Source organism: Pteropus medius, unplaced genomic scaffold (assembly GCF_902729225.1).
Source record: "Pteropus medius unplaced genomic scaffold, Ma_sr-lr_union100, whole genome shotgun sequence".
Lineage (NCBI taxonomy): Eukaryota > Metazoa > Chordata > Mammalia > Chiroptera > Pteropodidae > Pteropus > Pteropus medius.
The window spans coordinates 4447760-4466347 of record NW_024355206.1 but is presented as its reverse complement, the minus strand read 5'-3'; the positions used below and the strand labels follow the sequence as shown (position 1 = coordinate 4466347).

At 46.2% G+C, this 18588-nt stretch overlaps 1 protein-coding gene across 3 annotated transcripts in view; it reads left to right on the top strand.

Moving 5' to 3' along the window:
• Positions 1-18588, top strand: part of HOMER2 (homer scaffold protein 2) — a 106220-nt gene that overhangs the window by 61552 nt on the left and 26080 nt on the right. For 2 of the 3 annotated variants that reach the window (XR_005651899.1, XR_005651898.1), the window contains 6 exons: positions 1974-2066; positions 5736-5842; positions 8350-8506; positions 10412-10522; positions 11121-11201; positions 12380-12587. Coding sequence is in view for 1 of the 3 variants with exons in the window: in XM_039858490.1 (XP_039714424.1) it covers positions 1974-2066; positions 5736-5842; positions 8350-8506; positions 10412-10522; positions 11121-11201; positions 12380-12568 (738 nt within the window). In the remaining 2 variants the exon portion in view is untranslated. Of the gene's footprint in view, positions 1-1973; positions 2067-5735; positions 5843-8349; positions 8507-10411; positions 10523-11120; positions 11202-12379; positions 13267-18588 lie in introns of those variants that run through there. The other variant, XM_039858490.1, reaches the window with a different exon arrangement.

The following is an 18588-nucleotide window of genomic DNA, read 5'->3' as shown; positions in this document are numbered from 1 at the left end:
AAGAAGGACCTGGAAAAAAAACCCCAGCAAATTGGTTTGGGAGCCTGTAAGGATTGAGATGCTTGTGGGGAGAGAGCTCACTTTACTGAGCACAGCATGGGCCAGACTCAATTAGCAAGGGCGTGTGTTGGGAACCACGTGCATTACAGTTTTCTTCAAATCATATTTGACTTCTAATTGATTCCAGACACAAAAACATTTAAAATAAAACCTAAAAATTGTGTCTTTTAATATCTTAATAAGATCGAAAAGCCTTTATGTTGCTGGCAAAAAACCTCTTTGGAGATGACACTCGTATTCTGAGTGATGCCCTACGTAGTTCCTAGCTTGATCCCATCAGGTGAGCTTAGGGAGCAGAGAGATGGGGCAGAACACTCCCAGCCACTGGGCACAGCTCCTCCCTAAGCAGCGTTTGGGTTGTCTGTCAGCAGAGCTGTGTCATTCTTGGGTTAGGCCTGCACCTCTGACATTTTTTCTTCAAGTGGGCAGGGGTGTGAAAGTCCGGAACTCAGAGCTCATTCATTCACTGGACAAACTTATTTGTGCCTGCTTTCTGTCAGGGTTGGGGAGAGGGTGCCAAGAGAAAAGGCACGGACCCTGCTGCCATCAAGGAATTCATGACATGATATTTTTACTTAAGGGGCCCCCTAAAAGGAATGAGAGGGCTTTGTCCACCCCTCCTGGACCTCGCATGTTTTAAGCAACAGGTAATATGATTTTCCCCTGACAGCTCTGGAGTATTTAAACGTGGAATGACCGGGCTCTACTGACAGGCCTGCAGTAACACCAGCCAGAACAGAAAGGCCGACCTTGCCTGCCTTGACCAGGGTCCTCGGTTCACTGGCGTCTGTCATCTGGCAAGGGTTTCCAAAGCAGACCAGTGTTGTCTGTTGTCAGTGTCACGAACATAGCTCGGAAATGAATGAATTCTCAGCAGAAGTCACAGAATTGTCCCTGTAGCCTTGCGACTCGCTAGCTTTTTTTGTTTCTCAGCAACCACGTTCAGCTCTCTCTTGCTTTGTAGTGCCAGCAGTATTTATTACAGAATGTTCTTTGTTCAAACAATGTACTTGCTAATTAAACTCAGTTGCTTTGTCAGTGACTGTAAGCCAGGGGTTGATGTCATTGCCCTGGGATTTTAAGAATTTTTTTATTATGAAAATATTAAAATATTTTTTTGAAGTCGAGAGTACGGTATAACAAACACCCATGTATGCATCACCTAATTGTTAACATTTGCCACATTTCTTCATCTGTTTTATTGTTGAAGTACTTTAAAGTAAATTACAGACATCACATTTCACACCTAAATACTTCAGTATTTATCTCTTAGGAAATGACATTTTCCAACATGAACACCACATTGTTAGCACTGCTAATAAAAGTCATAGTAGTTTCTTGATGTCATCTAATCCAATCCATGTTCACATTTGCTTAGTTTTTCCCTGGAAGTGTTTTATAGTTACTCTGTTCAAAACAGGATTCAATCATAAAGCTACATGTCTCATTTTTCTATTTTGCATTTTGGCATTTTACACTTTGTTTAAAAATCTAGAATGGTTTTATTTTCTCGACTTTTTGGATGTTTTTGTTCTTCATAGCACTGACTTGTAAGAGTTCTTGGATCTTTTGGTAGAGGTTATGAAGTTTTTCACAGATTCTTTTTGTGGTACAGCTCAATTTCTTTTTTTGCATTTATATTACATTCTGTTAACCAGAGGTGTTTGTTTTTAATACATCATCGTCAAACTAGCTTCAGCGGCTTAGGAATTGATTTGGATCTGACCTTAGCCAGTAGTGTTGACTGGACAAAACATTCCTTATATTCATTTCTTTTTAATCTCAAGTAAAATTTTTCTGGATTTATACAGAATTTATTGGCCTAAAATGAGTGCAAAATAATACAGGTGGGCTTTGAATATCGGCCATGTTTAAGGCTGAGAAAAACCTTAATAACTATTCTTCATGTTCAGTTTGCAGAGAAATTCCAAGAGGTGAAAGAAGCTGCCAGACTAGCCAGAGACAAGTCACAGGAGAAAATCGAGACCTCGAGTAATCACTCTCAAGTGAGTCATTTGTCTATAAAATAAATCCAAGTGTGACCAGTGATTGAGACTCTTCCTTGTCACTTTTGACAAGAAAGAGGGAATTTGGCAGCAGGGTGTTCTAGAGGCTTATCAACTATGAGCCTGCTGACACTGAGTTGGATAGGACGTGTGTTTATGAGGATCTAAATTTATCAGGATGTGGTGATGTATTTTTGATGGGAAATGGTTGATGAGATTAGGGCGATGCGTATCCCTGGCCCCTAAGAGACGATCTCTGGTCACCATGTTTAACCACCTGTGGCAAGGCAGGCATTTCCCTTCCATGTTGGGAGGTGGGGTCTACATGAATGATGCTTGTTGACAAGTGCAGGTACCTTGTTCCTGTGAGGGAGAAAACTTGATCATTGCCAAAGAGCCTTCATGTCTGTCTCCCTCTTTTAACAAAACTCAGGTGGGAGATGGAATTCCAACAGGTCTGGTTTAGCCAAAGGACATGTGGCTTTGTCAGGAATTGAGTAGTCTGTCTACTTAATAGTGTGATGATGGACTAAAAGAGACCTCTTTTAACCAGAAATAAAGATGCCTGCATTCCTGATGTCTAGATTGGTGTATGTAGTGGTGGGTGGACGGGTTGACCTAGCAACAAGGTTATATGTAGAGAGACAAGGAAAGGGAGAATCAGGAGTGAAGATTTGGGGCTAGGGATAAGCATGTCATAGCAGCAGGACAGCCAGGGGCCGAGGTGTGCTGTGGGAGGGAGAGGTGTGCTTGGAGATACTGGGAAAGACCTGGACTTCTTCACTAGCAGATCGTTTACTCGTTTCTATTTATTTATCATCAGGTAGTTGGCAGATATTGCAGGTGTTTGTGGCTGTTGATCTGAATTGACATGAGGATTCCCTGTGGATGATAAGGAAGTTAGGATGAGACAGAGAAGGTCAGTAGAAGGCTGTGGGGTAGAGAATGGCCGGGCCAGGGCAGCCACAGAGGAAGGAATGGCTGTTGGGGACAGCTCACAGGAAGAGAGGCAGAAGGCCTAGGCTCCTTGAGCAGTCAAGATCGACACTGTGGGCTTGTCAGTCAGCCTCGCAGAGGCAATGGCCAAAGCCGCGGCTGCACCAGAAGCAGTACGGAGAGGGACCTGCTATGGGAAGGGAGCCAGCAAAGAAGGCAGAGAAGTCCCACTGTCACCGCACCCCAGGAAGGAGACCGCTCAGCATGTCAGTGCTGCAGAGAGGATGGGAGAGAGTGCCAGGGGGTGGGGGGCCCTGGGTTTGTCAGCCTCTGTGGCTGACTTTTAGGACAGGAAATTTGCTGGCTCGGGTTTTTTCTTGAAGGCAGAACCTGTATCTGCCTTGAGTTATAGTCCCAGCGCCTTGTCCTGGATTCATATAAAAGCTGGCCCGTATGGGTTTATGGAAATGAAGGTGTATTAGACGTTATGTGAATAGGCACTTTCCTGAGTCTTTCTAAATAATTTTTAATATAATCTGAGTTATTATAACATTAATTTAATATATTTAATTACGATACTGAGAAATGTCTGAGGAGACATAAAATTTGGCACCTGAAATGGTCCGTGGTCTAAAGAAAGTTTGTAATGTACACACTTTTTCTGAATACTATATATCATAGCAGTATCTTTAAACTTTAATATTGGAATTTCCTTATATAAAATTTTTTGTTTTAATGTTTGTTTTTCCCCAAAAAAATATTTTAAACCTTAAGAAAATCAAATATACTCATAAGATGCTATTTTAAATATGTGTATTAATTATATATAACTTTTTTATCTTTAAGCTTTAGTTTTTATTACCTTCCTGATATTTCCCCAGTTACACAGACTGTTGCTCATTTTTGTTTTTGTTCTTACTAGAAATTATATAAGTGTTTGGTTTCCTAGATCTCTTGGGGAATGAACTCTTTGACCAAGTTTTCCAAATATTTGAAGATTTTAAACAACCTAATTACCAAAACATTTAATGTAGGTTTTTTTTCTGACTCTAAAAGCAATATGTATTTATTGCAGATATTAAAAATATGACATATTATGAACAAGAGAATAAGAATTGCCTGCTTTCTCATCGCTTGAAGATATTTGTTAATATTTTGATGTGTATCTTCTTAATATAGTTTCCCAGTATATTTTTATATGGTTATTACTAACCTTTTCTTTTTCACTTTATATGTCACGATCATCCCCTCATGTTTTCAGATATCCCTTTTCAAAACTACTTTATCGGCTAGACAGTATTCCAATGTCTGTAACACAAATTATCCCATTAACCTATAATTTGGGACGTCTATGTAGTCTATGTAGTTTCTGATCCTTCATTAATATAATCACTGTGATGAACGTTCTCACATATCTTTGTGCATTTCATGGTCTGTGCGGGAAAATTCTTGAAGTGGAAGGATTGGGGTAAAAGTAGGGACATTTTAAAAGCTTTTGATGAATACCGCAGACCCAGCGAACAGAAGTATACAATTCTAAGCCCCACCAACAGTGAATGAGAGCAGTTTTTCCTCCCACACCCTCACCAACAAAGTTTTGTTGATTCGACAGAAGAAAAATGTATTTTATTGGCTTTTTCATTTTCTATTTCTTTACTAGTGAGATTAAATATTTTTCATGTTAATTGATTCTGTGCATTTTTTCCTCTGTAAATGTCAATTGTATATTCCTTCCTTTTTCTAAAAATTAAAGCATCAGGTTTTTGTTGTTGATTTCTAGGGACTTCGTTTTTTAACAGGGGCATTTTTGAATGTGAACAAAGCTAAAGCTATAGGCATAGGCAGATCCGTACAGCGAATGCCCAGGGACCCATAGGTCAGCTTTAACAATTAGGAATTTAGGACCCCTTATTTCATGTGTTCCCCTCTCCCTCCCACTATGTTTTAAAACAGATCCCAGACATCCTGTCACTTCATCAATATTTTAGTGTGCAGCCCTAAAAGATGAGAACTCTAAGAGCATTTCAATATAGGAACAGTATTAACATTTTGTTTTGAGTAACTGCAAATATTTAGCAGCAGATCATTTCCCCCAAGTTTTTGTTTGCATTTTAGTTTTGTTTATGGCTTTTTTTTTTTTTTTTTTTTTTTTGCAACGCAGGAATATAGTTAGTAGGATTTATACCTCCTTCCCTTCATGGTTTCTTCATTTGCCTTTAGCCTATTGGAGGCTAAATAATCTCTCTGAGATCTTATCCAAGGCCAGATGAGACTTCACTGCCATGTGGAGTGAATTATTACAGAATGCATTTCAGAATATCCACAACAATGCTAAATAGTAATGGAGACAACAGACGTCCAGATCTGATTCCTGATTTTTTAATGAGCGTGTTGATCTGACTCTCTGTAGGCCCCAGGATTTTTAAGTTGTTTCAGGTCCTAATATTTTTTTCTCTTGTCTCATTCACTGTGTCTTGTTCCTCATTATGAATCTTTCCTCCTCTTTTAATTTATGGCTTCTGTCTGTGTTATTTAAGGAGACCACGCATCCAGGCTTGTTAGGTTTACATGTGAAGTGTGAGTAAAACGTCACAGCTCCAGGCACTGTCCTGTCCATGAAGTACACAGGCTTTGTGCACGCCTGACCTGCCGCCACTGTAAGGCTGTGCAGTGACGCGGGAGCTGATGCACTTTGGCCAGGAGCCTGTGTGTGAAACCCCGTCTTCTCCCCAGGCATCCAGTGTCAATGGCACAGATGATGAAAAGGCCTCCCACGCGGGTCCCGCCGACGCACACCTGAAGTCTGAGAACAGCAAGCTGAAGATCGCTCTGACGCAGAGGTAAGGGTGTTCAATTCCAGAGGCGTTTTCTCCGAGGTCAGTGTCTCTCTGAAGACTTCCCTGCTGGGCAGGGTTTCGGGAAGCTGAGGAAGGAGACTGGGTCCTGCTCAGAGCGGCCACTCTGGTGTCCAGGCCAAAGGAAGAGCAGCTGGCTCCATGGCTGCTCTCCGCCTGGCTGATCATATCATACACAATTTGTGTGTGTGAGAGGCTGCGTTTGCTTGCATGCGTGTGCAGCAGTATGCGAGAGAGTATATGAGAGTGTCAAGGAGTGTGTGTATGTGTGAGAGCGAGCAGTGTCACTGTGCTTCTGTTTTGTTTTTTGGGGGCAGCCAAATTTATCATTTATTTATATATGATAAGTTGTAGTTTTGAACATCCAGAAAAAAAAAAACATGTAAAAACCTAAGAAGCTATTAAAATTAATATAAAATCTCACAAAAATCAATAGCTTTTCTATATACAAACAAACATCAAATAGGATATATAGTGAAAGAAGAGATTTCTTTTATAATATGAACTAGAACCATAAAATACATAGGAATAAACTTTAAAATGCACAAAAGCTTCTAAAATGATTTTGAGGACCATAAAGGAATAATTTAACTAATAGATATATTCTATTGGGAAGCGGTAGGAAGCCTTGATATTTTAAAAAGTATCAGTTTCCCCTAAATTGGTCTAGAAATTTAAAACAGTCCCCATAATGATATCCACGAGATTTTAATTTTTGATAACTACACAAGCTGTGCTTGTGGTTCTGTGTCTTGAGAACGTGGCCCATTTCCCAGAGGCTGGGCTGGGCTCTCAGAGCCGCTCTCTGGGTCATTCTGCTCCCTGGCAGGCGGTTCAGCCAGCTTCCCCCAGCCTCTCTGGCCGAGGAGCTGCTCTCCTCAGAGTTGCCCCATTTAAGAGCTGTATCATATGAATTTCTCCATTTTATAGATGAGGAAGTGTGAGTCCAAGTAGTGAAGGGTGGCCTTCCTTGCCCAAGGTCACGTGGTTGGAAAGTCATTCCACCACTCCATAGCTCCTTCCTTTCACTCAAGGCTGCAGCCGCCAATCTCTTCTGGAACCATCCCCAAGGAGCCAATCACATTCCATAGCTAGAGCCAAGGTGTTGGCACCCACCTCCCAGCTCCCTGGCCTGGCCCCTTCTTGAAGCTTACTTCCTGTGACCTGACCTAGGAATTCCAGAAAGAACCCTGGCCTTAGATCCAGCCACCTTCCTTGGATTGTGGGTTTTTGTCAGATACTTCAAAGGATAGAACTGTGACCAGTCTCTTTTCTTACTCATCAGACAACTACAAGGACTATTTTTGGTTGTTTAAGCTGCTGTAAACTGCCTGAAAAAAATGTTCCAGCCCTCAAAATAAATGTTTTGAAATCCCAATTTAATGGAGTAGTGAATTAGAGGAATAAATGTGAAGCCATTTCCCCAAATCAGCTTAAATTCTCAATTACCAGTTTTGAAATTCATCAGATAATTATATTTTACTTTTTTTTTCATTTTGTGGTATTTGAAAGTAGATATTTTCCAATCACATTCCCAGGTCCTTGGGGCTGTGGGATGAAAGATAATGCAGAGTATTAAGATACAGTTAATGCAGAGTATTAAGATACAGTTGTAGTTACTTTTTTTAAAAGCCTTTAGAGGCAGAACTGTCTTCACCCAGGACTTTCTGATGGGCCTGTCATGTGCAGCCCTACCTGTCACCTCAGGTCACACTCAGCACCACAGATTCATGGGTTCCAAAGCAAAGAAACAAAAGGAGCATCAGAGGAGAACCTGAGTCGTTTGTCTTTTAAACCTTCTTCACTGAACATGGACCAAAGATAAACACCGGGTTTCTGTGGTACCGTGGAGGTGTCCCCCGGACCTGCGATGACACAGTGTTGGCCAGGACTCCCACACACACTGTGGTTAGAATCCCAGTTCTGTCCTCAGGGGAGTCCCAGTCACTGTCTTCTCTGTCCCCACATCTTCGGCTCTCAGATCTGGATTCCTTTAAAGCCTCTGAGAAGGCACAAGTCACAGGGGACCATTGTCACCTGGAGCCAGACCATTCGTTAAACCCCAGAGTCTTTGGGCACCAGAAGGGTGTCAGGAACTAGTGGAAAGGGTCCCTAGTTTTCATGAGATTCTCTGAGGGCTCCATGGTCGCCTGGCGAGGAACCTCTGTCCCTGAGGTTCACTCCTGGGAGGAACCCGTAGCGTTCTGCGCAGGGAGTGGAGCGGAGGGGGCTTCACTGTACCCCGTCCCTTCGTCCTGAGCTTCATCTCCCTCCTCTAAGAATTCTGTTCGCTTCTAAGGTGATTCTTTAATAGCCCGGCGAGGTGACAGGTTTGCACTAGAGAGAGAGGCAGGCCAGCCCACCAGTGGGAGAGGGTGTTGCCCCCTTGGGGCAGCGAGGGGGTGGCAGAGTCCCCTTCCCCCGGTGGGTGAGGGCGCAGCGGCTTGGACGGCACTGGCTGCCCGGGTCACCGGCTGGCCTCTGCCACGCAGTGCCGCCAACGTGAAGAAGTGGGAGATCGAGCTGCAGACCCTGCGCGAGAGCAACGCCCGGCTGACCACGGCGCTGCAGGAGTCGGCGGCCAGCGTGGAGCAGTGGAAGCGCCAGTTCTCCATCTGCCGGGAGGAGAACGATCGGCTGCGGAACAAGGTGAGCGCCCCGCCGTGGGCCGCAGGAGGGGCGGGGCGGGGCGGCCCGGGCTCCTTCTTCCCTCCCCTCTCTGCTCCCATCCCGCCTTTCAACCTCCCTCCATCCCAATAACTGATTCATTACTTTTATTGAACCACTTTTATGATTCTTGTTGCAAAGGAAGAAATAAGTGAACGGGAGACCTCAGCATTGTCCCTCGAGGACAGCAGCCCCCTCGCAGACAGCACCCTCTGATGCTAGCTGTGGGTGGCCCTTTTCTTGTGGGTGGTCCTCCCTGGGCGAGTTATGTGGTCGGTGATCTAAGGTGGAGAAAGAGGAATCCAGGGAGTGAGTGAAGAAAATGGATTTAGGAAATGGTGAGGGGCGTTTGCTCAGTAACCCTGCTTCCTGTAAATCACTATTTCTGAAAATGTGAATGTGGACGTTAGAAAGTGGGAGATGCGGGGCGCGTGCTAGCCACCATCCTGTGCCCTCTGCTCTCCTACGGTGACATCCAAGCATTTCGCTTTGTTCTGGAATTCACCCTGGCCTTCTCTCTTATTAGCCAGGCACACTTGGTAGTTGGACTGAATTGATGAGGCAGTTTGGGGGTGGCCAGAGAATCCCAAGTTGAGGCCTGAGGTCGCCGTGCTGACCGTTGGTCAGCATGTTTAGCCCATAGGCTGTGCACAGAGTCTGCTTGGTAAGTGCAGGGTTTCAGAGGGACACGTCACATGGAGACTGGTATTCACTTTCCCTTACCTGCCCACCCGACGTGAATGGAGCCCCCAGAGACCGCCACTGTGTTCCACTGTCTTGCTCGGTACAGATGGCACATAAAACTGCCTCGTGTCGCTTTTTCATTTCATTGTTCAAAGTGCTGACAGCAAGGGGCACCGGGCCAAGTGCTGATTCTGCACTTTCCCTCCGAGACCCGGCTTCTCTGCCTGCTGCAGGGATCAGAGGGATCGATTCCCCTTCCTTTCTTTTCCCCTTCGCACCTGAGTGTAATAACCAAGGGGCAGAGCAGGAAGTGGAGGACGTGTTCCCAGGAGGAGTATCAGCTTCCCTGCTGGGGGACATAGGGAGCTTGATCTCCAGCAGCTCCTTGGCTGGGGGTTCACAGCCCCCAGGCCACCTCTGGGAAGTGTCCTCACCATGACCACCCTCTTTACTTGCTACTGCCTGCTTGAGGGGACCACGTCAATGTGGCACTTCTCTGTTGTACATTGGTTCCACTCCTGCCATCCATTCTGCACACACTCAGCATCAGACAGCAATACCAGGGGCCTCAGGCCTTTGCCTCCCCGCTTCTGAGGGGTCAGGCTGGGAGGGAGCAAAAGATACACTCTGGGAATTTGCTGATTCAGCTGGCACCTCTGCCCCTCTCGAGGAAAAGGCCTGCAGGCCAGGCTCCTTCGGTGTGCATCGATAGAGAAAGGTCATCTTGTCTTAAAACCTTCGAAATGTCATTGCGTCTCATTTGGTGGTCACTGTCCTACAGTGCTCAGTTTGGTACCCTGTTGGCTTAAACCTTTCAGATGAAACAGAATAATTCAGGACATGATTAAAATGATATAAAATTTATTCTGGGGAAAAGCAGATAGATTCACGAGACATCTGGCTCCTGCTTGTGATGGATCCTCAAAACAAACCTAAATTTTCTGTTCTGTGCCCATGAGAGAAACCAGATGTCCAGAGCATCCTAAGGCCGGGTTTTGTGACATATGTGGCTCTGCTGGTAGGAAGGCATTTCATACAAGCAGCCCCTCAGGGAGCCACGTGGAGTCTGATCATAGCCACAAGGAAGAATTTATAAGTTAGTTTATAGTTCATTTTAAACGAAAGCATAAACAGCTGTGGTGGTCTTTTGTTGTATAACAAGAAAACTAGCATCCCTGCTTTAACGTGTAATGTTTACCCAAGATTGATGAGCTGGAGGAACAGTGCAGTGAGATCAACAGAGAGAAGGAGAAAAACACCCAGCTGAAGAGAAGAATCGAGGAGCTGGAATCGGAACTACGAGAAAAGGAGACAGTGAGTAACAGCGCCAACGGCGCCCTTGGCGTCCCCGGGGCTTTGTGGGGTGATCTCTACCCAAGGGCACAGCAGGTGGCTGTGGGCATGTGACCGGCCCTGGCAGCTGCCTGGACGTCAGCACAGAGACAGAGTCAAGTGTCGCACCAAGGCACACACACCCCATTGCAGAGGCCTAACCCTTACCCTCTGCAGCCTCTTCACTGTATTTGTTATGTGGTCAGTCATTCAGATCCAAGAGAGAGTTGAATGTTGTGCCAAACACTTGGAAACTTTTATTAGACAATCCATCGTCAGAAGTTTAGTTTTGCTGTCAAATTAATGCAGCAAGAGCCACCAGTCACACTGCCATTTATTTTCCAGGGAGCAGCACAGCGAAGTACACAGATGCCACAGACGATGGGCATGTAACACACTCAGCCCTTAGACTATCTGATGTGTGTTAAGTGCTAATGTCATCACCTTTATTATTTATGCAAACAGCACAAGTTCCAAAAGCTGCTTCCATTCCTGCGTGTGCAAGTTGGGGGATTTTCAAGAATGCATCGTGGTGTCTGACTTGCTTTCACATTCTTTTTCAAATTTCTGTCTCCTGTAGGAATTGAAAGATCTCCGAAAACAAAGTGAAATCATACCTCAGCTTATGTCAGAGTGTGAATACGTCTCTGAGAAGTTGGAGGTAAGCGGGAGCACATGCGTCTGGCTCAGACGAGGCTTTGCCGGCTTGTTCATCTCTCCCAGGCCTCTCCCTCTCACACCCTGCATGGTAGAGAAGAGCGATTTTCTAAAGCCAGCAGTGACTGCATGCCAGATGCCATCTCTGTCCCCCAGTGCAGGCTCAGCAGCATTTGTCTTTTGGTTTTTCTCCTCACGTGAAGGTGTCTTGTGCAACATAACCATAGTACAGGTGACTGCTCCCCATGCACAGGACCCCAGAGGCAGTGAGGGGCAGGAGCGGAGTCAGAAGGGAGGGCTGAGAGTGTAAGACTTGGGTGCTATTCAACCTTGCCACTCTGCAGCCAGTGACCTTGCACATGACCTTGGGCAGGTCACCCCACTTGCTGGCTCAGATTTCTGATCCACAAAAGGAGGATTTTAACCCCCTCTTTCACCTCTCCTCACTTCAGGCGCTCTTTCTCAGGTAGCGACCCAATGTTAGTAATGAGTCCCTGTGTGAATGTTCAGAAAAGTCACATTTCATACCCATAAAGTGGAAGCTCTCATTTGATATGAAGAGCGCAGGCTTAAGCCTCATTTTAGGACTCACAGCCATCCTGTCTTTGGGAGCTTGAACGTCTCCATGGTAACACCATGGTCGGATGGTGCACAGACCAGCTGTCCCCGAGTCTGGCATGGCCAGTCGTGCCTCCGTGACGGCGGGAGGCTGACCTGGGGCCAAGGAGGCCTCCGCCTGTGAGTGGAGCTGGGGGAAACACGTCGTCCCCCTGTTTGTCCCGTGTGTCTCTCAGAATAGAACTGAACGGGGCCTCTGCTGACCATTCTGGGATCGGGGATGAAAATGCCTTGAGCCGGGCTTGCAGACATTCTCTGCTGGGCACTCGTGAAAGGGTCAGTTAGCATCAGGTGCCCTGGGCAGGATTCTGACTTCTGCATTCTGTGTAGGGACGTCGGTTTTCAGGCCAGATGTTGGTCGTACACTCTGCCTGTTGGCATCTCTGCCAGGGAACAGACAGGGAAGGAGGACATGCCTTCTGTTCTGCCACCAGTGGTCGCGCGCTGAGGGACTAGCACTTCTGCGGGTGCAGCCCCGCGGGAGAACGCACCGTCGGCTGTAGCAGGTCTCAGGGGACGGCTCCCATCGCTGTGTTCTCCACACCCTTCTCCCTTTTGTTTCAGGCAGCAGAGAGAGACAATCAGAACCTGGAGGACAAAGTGCGTTCTCTGAAGACGGACATCGAGGAGAGTAAATACCGACAGCGCCACCTGAAGGTGGAGTTGAAGAACTTCTTGGAGGTCCTGGACGGGAAGATCGAGGACCTGCACGACTTCCGCCGCGGCCTCTCCAAGCTGGGCGCCGACAACTAGGGCCCTGCGCGAGTCCCAGGTGTGTGCGTGAGACAGCCAGGACTAGGGCGTTCTCCCGTTTGCGTTGCTTCTGTACGTGCGGGCGCGGTTGGTCGTGTGTCCAAACCAGCTGTGCTGTCCACTCTCCTCTCCAGATAGAAGCCTCTCGCCTCTCTGGCCTTTTGAGGTTGTGGACAACTGGAAGGTTCTGACTCAGGAATCCAGAACTAGGTCTACCTTCACCGTTTACGCAGTCAGGGCAGGGATGTTCATATCTTTCTCAAGGGCTGTTGCAACCATACGAGCTGAAATAGATTTTCTAATCCAAATACGAATGTCCTTTCCACCTCCTTTTTTTGAGTAGCATTCAGAGTGTTTGAATGTCCACCAGGCACCCGAGCGTGGGGCATGGAGATGGCAGCTTCCCTCTCAGTAAGTATCAAGATACTTTAAAGCAGCCCCTCAGCAGAGATTCGTCCAGACAGAGGAGACAGGCTTTTCTGGTGGGCGCACTTACCCACGTGGGGATCGCCCGGTCCACCTTGCCCCCTCACCCCCACCCCCACCCAGTTTGTAGGGTTGCGGCAGAGCGCCTTTTCTTGGTTTTAATTTCTGAGCAGATTGCTATGCTGTGGGAACAGCACGCAGTAAGGGCGCCTAGCACAGTGCCTGGCACAAAGTAGGTGCTTAATAAATATTTGTTCAATTAAACATACAAACAGAACTTAGTGTTTTAATCGAACCCCAGCAGAGTCCCTGTTGAAGAGTCCAGCATCTTGGCACCCTGGGTCATTATGAGACATGAATGCATTTTTTGGGTCAGGTGGCCCTGAGGCAGGGAGGGTGGCAGTAGAAGCAGCAGGAGCTGGTTGCCCCACCCCCTGCTCCTGGGGGTCTCTGACACTGGGACCACCCTTCTTCTCTAGGCCTGGGTCCTGTGGCCTGGACCACTGGCTGTCCCTATCTAGGGGCTGTCCAGGGCTGGGACCTGGTGGGGATCCCATGTTGTGTTTAGACAACTGAAAAAGAAATCACAGCAGCTCTTGAGGGCTAGAGAGTCGGCTCAAGTGGCAGGGCCCTGGCCTTAGTGACAGAGGAGCTCTGCCCAGATCTGCCACTCTCTCTCAGTTCCTGCTAAGGAGCGGACAGGAGCCACCAGCCTCTCCTCCCTTGCAGAGTTTTTCAGTGGGCACCGGGTGCCGTTGGCATCCTTGCCTGGGAAGGCCGCCCCTGGGCTTGGCCAGGGGGGTTGAATCCTGGCTGTAGGCATTTCTAAACGCCTTCAGTAGAGGGCAAGACCTTGGTGCCCCCTCGTCTGCTTTGAGAGCCACTAAGAGAACTTCCTCCTCCAGAAGGATTTTCTCACATGGTTAGAATTTCTCCCGGCTGAATTTGGATAAATGATAAAACAGCCTGGGGTGATCTGGAGAACTTTAGGGGAGACCCTGCAGACTGAGTGGTGGCTTTGAGCACCTGGCATATAGCAATGCAGTTTTGTCAGCCCTCTTGTGATTTGATAAGGCCTTCTGGCTCTACCCTTTCAGAGTTCCAGGAGGCTCTTGGTAGCAGCTCCTTACTAGCCGCGCCTGGAGACCAGAGAGCTGGGCTGGCCCTGAGCCAGGCCTGTGGCCAGCAGTGAGGTAAAGGGGATTCTTCTCAGATCAGGTCAGTCCACCTGCCAGCAGACTGGGCATGTGGCTGCCCACGAGCAGTGAACACTGGAGTCCAGAATCGCAACTTGTGTATTCCGAGGCCCGCCACCCCTGTCTATCATAGTGATGATGGAAGACACTGGAAGCGGTAGAGCTGTTACTAGGGTGGCCACTGCATCTCTGTGTGTCCTTGTAATCCCTGCTCACTGATCCTTGAAGAGTTTGGTGTGTGCCTTGTAGGTCGGAGCTGAGGAGCTAAGAGCACTGGGGGCTTTGCTGAAGGGGATGGGAAGCTGGGTCCGGCAGGGAGAGCACAGCTTCACAGAGCGCTAGACTCTGTTCCTCTGCTTTTCTCTAAAGATTTTGATGTTTCTTCATTTACTTTCTTTTAAGAAAAACGGCCCCAGAACAGCATGGACAGTCAGTACAGAGACTGGCCCTGTCTGACAGCCTCTGGCTCGGTGAGCCAGTGTAACACGTCCTCGTTTGGTAGGACGTCACACTCTAGTTTCACCGCTGATGTCCGTTAGTTGTCATTATGTTGAGCCAGGTGCGGGCAGGACATAAACCTTTCACTCATGAACGTCCGGCCACGCTGTGCTGCTGCAAGATTTAGAGCCAGGACTGCGTTTTTGTTTCCAGGTGCGGTCTCCTTATTTTGACATCTCCGAGACTGGCTGCCTGATTCTGGATTAGCTTTCTTTCCGCATCCATGAAACCTGGGGTCTAGGAGAGGCCAAGTAAAACTTGAATCCCTTTATCCATAATGATTCTTAAAAATAACTTTCATTCCAGTAAAGACCCAACAGGATACATTGCAAAGTTGAGAGTGGCCAGCAGAGGTGAACCTTTCCTGGTGTCCAGGGAATGTAAAACCACCCGAGGGACAGGTTGGAACAGTGTGGTCAGGCCTTGAAGGGCATCCACGTGAAATGCCTTTCAATGCCATATTGTCACATTAGACCTCAAGTGGAGAGAGGACCGAGTGGAAATCATCACCCCTATATTGTAGACAGGAAGCAGAGACAGAGGGTGACAGGCCCAGCATCATCAGCTAGTGAACAGCAGCGTCGACTCTGCATCCAGGTCTCCTGGAGCTTGGTCCAGGGTCTTTCTATAAACCCGGCTGCCATTCTCCTTTTGGTTACCCTTGGGTGCCAAGAAAAAAAATCTGTTAAGAGCACACTGCAGTTATACCATTTTAACATATGTCCACAGCAAAGTACAATTTACAAATGAATGAATGAGAATTTCATGTACATTCATTAGAAATAGTTCCATTCTTGAAGGATTCTGGTTTTGCAGAGGTCTTTCCGAGAGAGCGTTGGTTAAGATGAAGTCCGTGCTCTGAGAGGCCAGATCTGAGTCCTTTTTCGATGGCTTCAGTGGAGGCAGTGGTCCATTCAAGACACAAAGGAGGCCCTGAGGCTCCAAGGCAGTACGCAGAGTTCTTGCTGGGGGTCGCCTGTCCATTGCCCACCCCCTTCTCTGTGCAGGGAGCAGCCACTCAGTGGTTGGAACAGGTCAAATGAGACCTACCCAACCCGAGGCTGTCCATGGCGGGCAGCTGGTCTCCAGCCTGCAGCCTCCTCATGGACTTTTCGTTTCGGTCAGCCTGCGAGCACAGGCTTCAGGATGGCGGTTTGCTGATGCAGGACCGGTATGTACTGAACGTGACGTGGGACAGCAAATAAAGGGGGGGATGGACCGTAGTTAACATGCGCCCAGAAGCAGTGCGATCAGCCCAATTTAAAAAGAGTCCTTTTCTATAAAAAAGTCTGCTCTTCTCTGTGGCCAGCCGCAGGCCGGCGACCTCACTGGGGGACCTCACATGTGGTCACTCTTAGAAGGTAGCCGTGATGTGACTTAGCTGAGGCCCTCAAAAGGGGCTGTCCTTTAAGAGGGAGCCAGCCACTGCTCTTTGCTCATCACTGAAAGTGGGTGGTTTGTGCCATCTGTCCTTCTAAAGGCGGTGATTCTTTTATTCACTTGAAACATTGCTGGATTTTGAAGCACTGACGGTTTACACTAGAAGCTTTCAAATCAATGCCCAGATATATTTTTAAATGGTATGCATGGTTTAAAAGGATCCTAATTTCTGAGTACATAGTTTCCTCCAAAGAAATATTATATATTCTGGGGATGGTGGGGATGACGGCATGGAGAGGAAGTCCTCTATAGAAATGTATGTTATTTATGTGTCCTTTCTGTACACCTGTCTCAAGAATATGGGTTTTCTAGTTCCTCTTTAACACAAACCAAACAAAAAAAAAAAGCTTAACTTTAGTGAAAGATATAGAAAGATATAGAAAGAGAAGAAAGGAGGAGAGGAGAAGGGAGAGGAGAGGAGAGGAGAGGAGAGGAAAGGAAGAGAAGAGAGAGAAGGAGAAGAAGAAAGAAGTATTTAAAGTGATAGAAGAGAAAGAGAGTGTAAAAGCCAAAGTGGGGAGGAAACAGCATGGGCAAGTGGAAGAAACAATATTTTCAGTTAAGAATATGTATAGCTGAGAGGAATCTTAAATAACCCTGGTGGTGATATCAAATGGGATCCATGTGTGAGAAGACTTCGTGGGTCTTTTGTTTCAAGTAGAATTGTACAGTGCCCTACTCTCTTTGACGCTGCAGAGCCTTGTGAAATGTGGTCCCCTAGGTCCCACAGACCCCCAGTGCACTTGGCAGGAGCCCAGAGAAACCACGGTGGAGTCCAGACTGTGGGACATTTTGGCAGATGATCGATAGGTCTGATGATATGCAGGGAACGTGTCACTGTTTTTACCCGGTCATGCTACTTTTAATATAAAGTCATGACTTTACATAAATTGTAACAATGCCTTATGATGTGACAGGCAATTAGGCATTTCTTCCATCAAATGTTAGAATTCAATGAGTAGTTTGAGGTGGACACGTGGAATTTTCAAGAGTATTAAGTTTTTTTTCCCATTTTTAAATGCCTTTTTGGTACACAAGTAATATATTCTTTAAAAGAAAAAAGAAACTACAGACGAAAGAAAAAAATCACCTGTTATTACACCATCTGCTTATAACCACTGTTAACATTTTGCTATATATCTTTCAGACTTTTTTCTGTGCCTCTGTATTTGTTTTATTTTTCATCAAAGACAGTCATACATGCTGTTTTATAACTTGTTTTTTTAGCACTGTATTGTGAATATATTTCTATATCAGTAACTATGTATTGCATCATTTTTAACACCTGTGTAGGTTGTACCTTGGACACCTAGGTTGTTTCCATTTTTTTTCCTGCTATAGTCAAGGATATGATGAAATCCTTTTTTCCAACATCTTGTGACTTTTTCAGAATATTTACTTAGTATGATTTTCTAAACTGGACTTTCTGCCTCAGAAGTGTGGCGGGCAGTATGAGTGCTGGTCTATGCCTCCTCTTCTACTTCCTGGGCACACAGGAGCCTCCAATTCCCAGCCTCTTAGAGTCACTCAGGGTCCCATGACTAATCCTGGCCAATCAAATGAGAGCAGATGACATGTGAAACTGGCAAGCCGAGACTGTGAAATGCCCACATGCACTTCTCTACTCTGTTCCCTGGCCTCAGCAAATGGTGACGTCCCGGGGCCGGAGCCTGTCAGCCTGAGCCCCTGTCCCTAAGTGACTCCGTGAGCAGCTTTCCTTCATGACACCCCTACCTGCCCACCTGCATGGAAATGTGGTGTGAATACAGGGTGACCTTAAGGCTGACACCACTGGCATTTTAGGATTAATTTGTTCCTGCAGCATAATCTACCCTATCCTGACCAACAACAACCACCAAAAATAAAAGGGCACATTTTGAGGACTTCTAATATATATGGCCTCAAATTGCCTTCCAGAAATACAATACCAAATTATACCCTTACCAGCAGTATGTGAGAGTGTCCTGCTCCCTCTTTAACACTGGTGTTGCCGTGGAGCTGGGGCTAGTTTTCGTGTACATTTTTTTAAATAAAAATGAGACTCTCACTAACAAAAACGTTTATGGGAAGATATTCTTTTGTAGTTTACCTAGTCATCTCCTCTGGCCAGCCTTCTCATAAGGTGTTAAACTATCTCACCGATTTCTAAGAGGTTTTTTATTCCTATAAATATTGCAAAAAAAAGAAAAAAAAAGTTATATGTATGGCTTTTGAAAAATGTTCAGACATAGAAAAACACTTTTTAGTCAAATCTATCTTTTCCTTTAAGGTTGCTGCCTTTTCTGTCATGCTTATGCAGATCTTACCGATTCTGATTCTAAGACTGTATATTCACCAGTATTGTATTCTTGCACAATTAAATCTGTGATCCCTCTGGAGTTTATTTTCTAAATTTCCTCAACATCATTTATTGGGAAATCTACCCTCTCTTGACTGATATGAAAGTCCATATTTACTATA